At 37.5% G+C, this 9,664-nt stretch overlaps 1 protein-coding gene across 1 annotated transcript in view; it reads right to left on the reverse strand.

Moving 5' to 3' along the window:
- LON2 (lon protease 2) overlaps positions 1 to 8,587 on the reverse strand; it is a 262,278-nt gene extending 253,691 nt beyond the window's left edge. The window contains 7 exon segments of the mRNA XM_089455421.1: positions 2,176 to 2,380; positions 2,524 to 2,552; positions 2,554 to 2,728; positions 3,121 to 3,248; positions 7,881 to 7,951; positions 8,271 to 8,463; positions 8,558 to 8,587. Coding sequence (XP_089311547.1) covers positions 2,176 to 2,380; positions 2,524 to 2,552; positions 2,554 to 2,728; positions 3,121 to 3,248; positions 7,881 to 7,951; positions 8,271 to 8,463; positions 8,558 to 8,587 — 831 coding nt within the window.
- Positions 8,588 to 9,664: the final 1,077 nt, after the last annotated feature.

Here is a 9,664-nt window from a genome sequence, read left to right on the forward strand (position 1 = left end):
ACATCGTCCAACACTTCCTTCTCTTCTAATGTTAGATCGAGAGACATCTTCCATCCGTGATAGTCAGACTTCTCACAGAGTTTGTCTTCAGCAGGGAAGTGTGTTGAGGACCCCATGATTTCTTTAAGATAGCCTTGCCAACCTTCTCTTCGGTGATTGCTCTTGCTTGGGCTTTGTCTTCACCTCAGCTCTGATACCATGTTAATTTATGCTATGTTCTATGCTTAGAGCAGTTTACTTTTTCTTCTTATTGGCCACATATTAGCAATTACATATACATTAAGTAAAGTGCAGATAGAACATTAAATGATCAACAGAAAACAAGCCAAGACAAGAGACACAAGATGTGGCGGCTAGCCAGGGACAAACCCCAATGCGGGGAGACCCTTTGATCAAATCTTCTTTTATCTTCAATAGTTCAGCAAAGAGAAATAGTACAAATTTGAATTCTGTAATTTTATATCAGCAGCAGCAAACCCTAGATCAGCGAAGTCAAACTTGGTCAAACTAGTTGAAATTGACCTCTAAAATACTTGGTCAATTTCTAGTCAACTTGTCCTCGAATAGCCTGAAGAAACAGCCCTTGAACAGCCCCAAAAGTTCAGTCAATTTGCAGCCCTAAACTAGGGCAGTCGACACCGATCAAACCAGAGGTCAGATCACCTCGATTTTTGTGCCAAAAATTGCAGCGTGCCTAGGAGAGGCAACCACACCCAATCTGCACTCATGGAAAGTCAACACTTGGTCAACGCTGGTCAAAGAGATGACCTGCTGCCCTAGCGTTCTCCTTTCTGCATCTTCCTTGCCCTAGGACGTCTTCCTTTCAGCCACACGTGTGAGAGAGAGAGAGGCTCCTTTTATGCGTAGGGGAGAGAGAGAGAGAAGATGAGTGAATTGAAATTGTCCAAATGAGGAGAATGCTCCTTGTATTTATATGCAAACGTTGAGGTTGAATAAACATCATTGTTGGGCTTCTAAGCCTACATAAGTTTGTTGGCCGACCTTGACAATTTGTCCATAATCAAAATAAATTCATATCTCCATAAATACTTTTCGGAATCGGATGATTTTTAGATCAATCCTACACCTCTCGATGAGAGGTATCTAGGAAAAATATTAGAAGCCATAAATAAGGTGATCCACATGGAGTTTGGCCCTAGTTGCCAATTTTAACAGAATTATTGACCAAATCCACAACCCTAATCTCCAAAGTGATTGATGGTTGAGATTAGATCTCAACTTCACTTAAAATCAGTTGAGATTCATCGAATTCACTAATGCAAATAACCTTTGCATTTCATTTACTTTAATTATTCCTTCAATTAAAGTAATTTGCAAAGGTGAAAGGATCCTCTGGATACTTCCATGTGTCTAGACACTTAGACATGTGTGGAAGTACCTGTCCAATGCTACTATATTCTATAATCAACAAAAGGAATGCATTGGCTGCAACATTAATGCTAAGAGTTTATTTACTACTTTCTTCACCATTGCTTTCAATTGTATACATTTGTACATGCTAAATTCCTACAGTTCTTCATTTTCTTAGGTCTTGTTAGTTAATTTAGCCAGTAGTTTTAAGTTGATGAATATGGCAGCCCAGGGTTGTTTTTTTTGTCATGCCCTTCAATTTTTGTAACTAGAAGGGTGAATTCCCAAATATAGAATTGCTTTTTGCCCACATACTTCATGTCCATTGAGTGTTTTTCTCTTATGAAACCATAAGAGAACCTTAAGCATTTTGCCACTATATAATCCCTTAGACTAGAGAAAGTCTAACAAAATGCTTAAAACTATAGTGCATGGATAATGTCATAGTCCATGAAGCTGCATACAGTGGGACGTACCTGACCAGATAAAAAAGCATACATAAAAATGGAAAATGAATTAAACACCGATCAGTTTTTTTGTGTTTGTATACCAAACATTAAGGTTTAGCTCAAGTAATAACCGACATATTAAAATAGTAAAACTGGGATAAGATATACAGAAACATCATATTCACGGAAAAGATAAAACATATGATTTGAATTCATAAAAAATAAAATCTAAAACTCATTCCAGCATTCATGATTAGATACAAGTGACAACTTGTATGATATAGTCACACATGCATTCATCGTATCAGTGTGGACAGTGATTAGCTAACTACAGAGAGAAAAGAGAGGGAGAAACCTTCAAGCCCTCAATGAGACGACCAGGCATACTTCCTATGTATGTTCTTGTATGCCCTCTTATATTAGCTTCATCCTTGACACCACCAAGGGAGATTCGGACAAATTTTTTATCCAGCGCCCCAGCAATGGATGACGCCAATGAAGTCTTGCCAACACCAGGGGGACCAACAAAGCACAGCACAGGACCTCTTGCATCTGGTTTAGCTGCCACATCATGTCATCCAAATTACAAAGTGTCATAGAAATATCTAATAATGAAACTATAGGATAGCAAGTAAACTCCACATATTGACATGAATCAGTAATAACTGATATATTGGTGTATTTTCATTAGATATAAGTTATAACCTTCCGAACAGCTAGGTATTCAATAATTCATTTTTTTCACTTTCCTTTGAAAAAAATGTGCTCTATCAAGATGTTCCTTCACCACCTGTAGATCAATCTTGTGTCATTCACTACTTATTTTTCATGACAAGTTAGCCAGCAGTTCTAGATAACTCTGAGAGATACTATAGCCAGGTTGCTGTGGTTGCATCTTCCTTAATCGCCTTAATCAAAACAAGAAAATGCTTAGAAGCATTACAAAGGTGTATAAATTAGCAGCATAAGAATGAGCAAATATGGCATTCATAAAAAATCTGCAACAAAGAAATTCACATTTATCCTTCGAAAAATGGGTTTTAACATAAAATTTAAGGAAAAAGCAGAACCAATACGATCTATCATTCATTCAGCTATGAAACACGGTATGTGACAAGTTTTTGCATCCAAATTATTTGAAGATAAATAATACTAACTTATCTGGAAAGTACATAGCAGCAAAGGATTTAATATACACAGTAAAAGACATGTAACTGCTGTAGTCAACAACAGTAACAGTTCAAATTGCACACTCTCCAGAAGCACATAAGCTACAAATATAGTGTCAAGGTATTTTCACCTTAATTCTCTTTGAGCATGCTTCCAGACAATTGATGGCATGCCTGCACTTTGCATCTTCCTTTCCAGTGCGACCACATCATCTTCATCATCATCATTGTCACCAAGCTCTTCCTTTATTGCTCTCATCTGTAACACAAAGTACAAATTTTCAATCGTTTGCAAAAATTTTTGATATATCAAAGTAATAACTTGGTACAGTGATTAAACCAGTCATATCCCTAGCTAGAGTAGCACTAGAACAAAGCCCACTAAAACAGAGAAAAACAAGAGCCTCCTAGTTTTTTTCTTGCATGGAATGAGAATGTGGATTTAATAGCAAAATACACAAGAGGATACGATACATGTCTTCTGAATCATGACGCTGATTTTAAACAACTAGGAAAACATCATAACAGCAGCAGAGAGAAAATAGTATGGCGATTAAATAGAGAATAATGAAATATACAGAGGCATCCTAAGTACTTCACAGCAAGAAAGATGGTGTTAGCATTCAGGGTTACTCCAAAACTGTTTACACTGTTTGGGGGTTTTTCAAGAGATTTGGGGGAGGAAATGGTGTATGATCATCCTCTAGAGTTCCATGATGGACTTGCACATTGGAGATGGCTTACTCAATGGCTCTTTGACCTCACTAGGGAAATGCACATTAGTCATCCTTAGGGTGTTGCAGACCATCAAACAGCTTGGTGACATTCTACATACTCGCCACATGTAGGCAGTTGCTTGGTGGAGAACACCCTCCATTGGAGGAGCTTTTGCACTAAAGGAGAGTGAGTTGAGCCCTGTTATCACACAAACCCTCACCTCTTGAGATAAAAGCCCTAAATATCAAGCAAGGATCTGAAGAAACTAAGAGGGAGCACACTATCATCTCACCAACCCTCTTCTCAATTAGGCTGCCTCTCCTCTGGCTCAAGGGGGGCTTCCCTAGAATAGGATTGCTAGAACTTGTGCAAGAAAGTCCAAGGTGAAAAGAGATTGTTCCAACAAAACAATTATTATGAGTCGAGTTTTTTTTTCATTGGCTAGATTTGGTCAAATCAAGGTTCATGGGAGGCTATCCTATTGGGGGAAAGTTGAGGATTGAAGCTAAAACACTCACGTTGCAAATGCCCTTTCCTTGCTGTCCCAAATTGCAGAAATGTAACTAAAGAGATCACTAAAGCAAATGAAGTCCAACAATTGTAAAGATTATAATCACCCAAAATGAAATGTAAATGCAATTTAATAAAGCATGGAGACATAATGCATCCATAACCAACATCCCAACAACACATAATAGAATATGGATAGAGCATATACCAAATTCTTACTCCCTTAGCACATTTCAAGATATTTCAACAAGAGAAATAGTGGAAAAGTCTAAAAGATTTCCTCACCAACAAGATAGTGAGTAATTTTTCCTAAGTTTCACCTAGGGAAAATATCTTAATTATGTCAATTAGTGATTTTTAAATATTTCCCAAGTCTAAACTTAGGGAAAGTGAATAATTAATTGACATTAGTTGGGATAAGATCAATTTACCTCTAGAAGCTTGTGGAAAGTTTCTAAGATGATCTTAGCCATTGATTGGATCAAGTGAACTTCTAATTGTGGCCATTCATTTGTGAATGAGAGATTATAAAGGGAATCGATGGGAAGCTTTGGAGACACATCGAGTGGGTGATTTTCAGTGAGACACCAGGAGGGTTTCAGCAACAATGATTGAGAGAAGATTTTCCGAAGATTTTTGCTATCAGTATTTTTTGCAGGAGGCTGAGTTTTTCCAATGAGGTTGTGAGCTTCAAGAGGAGGCCGAGTTGCTTAGTAAATTCGTAGGAGTAGAGGCCGAGATTATTTTCGAGAGGCAGTGCGAGTCTTCTAGAGGCCAGTGCAAGTTTGCCAGAGGAGGTGCGAATTGCCATGAGGGCAAATCGAGTTTTCCAAGAGGTAGATCGAGTTTCCAGAGGGCAGTGCGAATTGCCAGGAGATAGTGCGAACTGTTAGAAGACCAGTGCAAGTTGCCAAGTTGCTAGTGTGAGTTGTTGGAGGCAATGCAAATTGCAGAAAGGGAAGTCGTGGGGTTTTCCAGGTTGATTTGATTAGCAGAAGTGAAGATAAAATATTGTCGAAGCTTTGCCAATGTCAAGCAAGCAGTTGTAATTTCTCAATAGCAGTTTTTGTTTAAGATAATAATAAAAACCCTCAGAGCTTAAAACTGGTTTTCCCCACATTTGGTTTTTCCAGGGATGTTTGTCCAAAAATACTTGTGTCAATTGTGTGATTGGTTTCTCGTATATTTCGCTACAATTTTTATTTTGTGAATGGTGTTGTTCATGTTATTATTCATTACTTCCAACAAAAGAATTAATTTTTTGTGAACAAGTAATAGGAAATAATTAACTGGGTTAATAGCACCTTCTAGGTAGCCAGAAATTTCACAATTTTGTGTATGCCAATCAAATCGGGTTGCACGGATTACAAGACCCAATAGAGTACATGGTTTAGGAAGACCATTGGTGTCATTGGAGGCTTGTACAAGTGGTATTGGAGTCTTGGACACATCTCATAGAGCACCCTGAATCGGAGTCTTGCTTGCAGAAAACATCACCTTGAATCTTGACATGTGTACCCTTGGAATGTAGCACTCCACATGCATGAGTGCATGTTGCCTGTAAGGGTTTACGCCACATATGTATTGTTGGCCTCCCTTGCCTTTCATAAGAAGAGAGTCATTTCAGTCATCTTCATTGTACTCCTCTTTGTACTTTCCATCTTGGAGTGAGATGCTAAAGTTCAAGAGTAAACCCTAGGAGAAGTTATGAAAGGGAAGGAGGGTGTCTTTGCTGGGAACCTTGTCTTGTGAGCAGTGAGATACTTGGGTTTACTCTTGTGAAGATGTTGGAGATGATCATATTATTCTCATTATTTATCACTCTTTTATTAATGGTGTGACTAAGAGGAACACACCAATGTTCCTCTCTCTAGTTCACCCTCATTTGCACTTTATCTGTCATGTTTTCGAGTCACTACTAGTTTTTCTTGGAGCTTCTTGAAGCATCTTGAATACTAGGGTTAGGGTTTCATCCCTTGGAGACTTGGAGATTAGGGTTTTGAAATGAAACTCTAGGTTGTACTTGTTAAAGACAAAAATAAGAGGAAACATCTTGCCCTAGAGAACATGCTTGTGTGATGCTAGCTGGTTGGAGTGCCTTGATGTAAGCTAGTATATTATTGGTTTTCCCTAGATGGGGTTTTGGAGAGCTAAAGGGTTGTACTAAACATGTTATAAGGATGTGGTATGTATATGCACTTAATATATATATATATATATATATTTATATATATAGATGAAGTTTTCAGCAGTCCAAAATTATCTACATTGCAGATTTGATTTCAGCCATCTTTTTCTTCCAACACTTGTACATCTCACTGATTTGGCATAAGTTAAGGCTGAAATCGTTAACTGATTTAAGATTAATGCTGAAGATAGGGTAGATTTTCTGCTATATTTACAGTTGTCATAAGTGAAATTCAGATGTTATTTTATGCATGAAAAAATCGCCCTAGAGAGCTGAAACTTGTTGGCACACTTCAATTTCTCTTGAATTGCGTGGTGGATTGAGGTTGTTGAGAAGTGAAATATTGTCTTTTGTTGCTGCTGTTTCATTTATATTTTATAACAACCCTAAGGCTAAAAATTCACAGGTGCGGGAAAACTCTAGGAAGAGGTTGAATTTCAATTTTGCATTAAAAGTCAAACATAGCAGCAATTTCTACATACAAAATTTCATGAAGTAGAACAACAATAATGGAAACAGGCTTTTTAATCATGTTCCTGAATGATATGCTCAAAGAAAATAAGAATGATTTGCATGGATGACCAAGAACGATAAGTGGCAATAGTAGACTGTCTATGCAAAAGGCATCTCCATCCCTGTGCTAAAAGCATTGTTGATGGTAACCACAATCCACTAGAAAATAGTTCATACCATGGTTTATCTAGATGGTGTGGACTAGATATGGTTAGAACCTAGTGCTGTGTCCTACACACAAACCAAAGAGGAATGGTAGCGATGTACTGATTAAGGGGGGCAAACAAGAAATCCATAAAGAAATACATTGAAATACATTAGTTCAAAACGTGGAGCCACTCGAAAATTAAAGACTTCAACCATGTTTGAAATACACCCTTTTCTGAACAGTAAACACACTTGTAATGACATTTATTTGTTAACGAAATATATTTGTAGTTGCACTATTAATTTAAATATTGATGCTTCCACAAAGACAATTTTTGATATTTGTGCACGATAAATCAGATACAATGTGAATTTGCTGAAAGCCAGGTTACAGGGGTTCATAGGCGCAAGAGGGTGCAGATGAAGCATTTTTTATGTTAAAGGTTTGCTGGCTGCTGGTGTGATGGTATATTGAAAAGGATGACAGAAAAATACCAAAAGTTATCAAAATATAACCAAAAGAAAAAATAGAAAAGCTAGAAAGCAAAAGCAGGCATGGGGAATCCCCAGACAAGAACAGAGTATTACAACCTTCATCCAAGACAAGAAAAGAGAGTTGAGTCCTTCAAAACGTTAACAAGCATTGAGCTACAGCATATAAAAAACAATTTATAATCCACAAAAATTTACTCGTACTGAGAAATTTTAACTAAAACTTTCATCGAAAAAATTTATAAAAAAACGTAAAGCAACATTAGAATTGCAGCAAGAATCTCCAGATAAAGGGACAGGAAAGATTTATGTTAAAGACATAACCTGCTGTCGAAGAAGAAATTCCTTTTGAGACTTTGACAACTGCCCCTCAACTTTTTGTGATATTTTCTCTGCTACACACGTATGGTCTTTTCCATGCCACATTATAATAACGTTATCTAAGTCAATATCATTATGATAGAAATGGAATTTGCAACTGAATAAGGACACATCATCTCAAACCAGCATATCTGTATTCACTATTTATTAGAAAACATGCCATAATTTGCCTAAACAAGATAAGTCTATACCCTGCACTAGAAATACTAAAAATTCAAACTCCAGCTGAAGTTTAATAGCCATACATTACTGAACTGCACATAAATGTGGGACTAAAACAGCTCATCCATTTATATCACCTATTGCCACTGAAGTTTGAAATACATAAAACACTACAATGCCTGACCTGTAACTGTCTGTTGACTAGCTCTGTGGCCTTTGTCAGACGTACTTTCAAATCAACAGCATCCAGCATTGCTAGCTGCTCCTCAAAGCTCACCTCAAATATAGCTACAAAAATATCAGCCAGCCTGTATGTAGGTACAGTATCTAGTAGAACTTTTATTCGACCAACAGTCTTCTGTTTCTGAAACACAAAAAATGTAAAAGGAAGAAATTAGCATAAAGAGCATAACAATTATAGAAAAGCAAAAAAGAAAAAAGCATGAATAACACTATACAGTGGGAACATGAATAAGATTATTATGCATATCTACACCTATCTTGTATTGGCATCTGGAATGGGGGAGCAGTGAAATTTCACATGTTTTAAGTGAATTGAAATTATATATATATATATATCACTAAACTGCCATCTTATGAAAAAACTGGCGGTGTACTGTAGCCAGTCAGGAGGCCAGAGACAAGTGAATTAATTGTGGCAGACCAGAGACCAAATCCAATATCTGGGAATGCTCCTTTGTAATGTCCCCATCATTTTGAACAAGAAGTGTATTTTACATATTTTTGACATTTTTTTATCAATTTTGGCAAAGAGGTAATTTTGGTATCTTATATTCTGGTAAAAAGTTGCAAACAGGTCAACTCAGTAATAAATTAAAAGAAACTCTAGAATGGCTCAATGGGAAATTATAAAAAGGGGAAAGGAGCTCATTTGTGAATCATCCTAACTTACCATTTCTAATTGCAGCTGAAGTAGAGCTCAAGCAAGTTCAACCAGAGGGTTTCAAGGGAGATCCTCAACCCAGTTTCGGTAGATTTAATTGCTACCCTAGCTGGTCCCCAATTTCAGTGGAATTCTTTGCCACCCCAGTTGGGTTTCCAATTGCCATATTTTTCAAATCTTCTTGCAGGAGTTCCGGAGATAATTTGGTTGCAGGAAGAGCCCCATAACCAAGGAGGTCGATTTCATGGTGAGGCCGAATTATGTGACTGAAGGGGCCAAATTATAGAGAGCCATGCTCACTCAAAGGGGCCAAAAATCTACTCAAGAAGGGACCGCATTGACTATAAGAGAAGGGAGGCCAAATTGCAAATTCACTGAGGGCCAAATTCCATGAGGAGGCCAGTCCTCTTTTTCTCTAGGGCCGAGTCCTGTGCTGAGGAATTGTTTGTGGGAAAAAGGCCAAAATTTATTGCTACAGGTGGCCGAAATTTTTGGCATTACTAGGAGGACGAATTACTGTTTATATGGCTGATTTTCTATTCAGAGGGATGAGCTTTACAAGGGTCATATTCAGTGGGGCAAGTTTTACAGGGGTCATATCCAGTGCATTTGAGACTTCCAGTGTATCAGCACCTTCAAAATTTCACTTCAGACAAAGATG

This window comes from Pinus tabuliformis, chromosome 7 (genome assembly GCF_031772625.1).
Source record: "Pinus tabuliformis cultivar Carrire ecotype Pingquan chromosome 7, CPIR1, whole genome shotgun sequence".
Lineage (NCBI taxonomy): Eukaryota > Viridiplantae > Streptophyta > Pinopsida > Pinales > Pinaceae > Pinus > Pinus tabuliformis.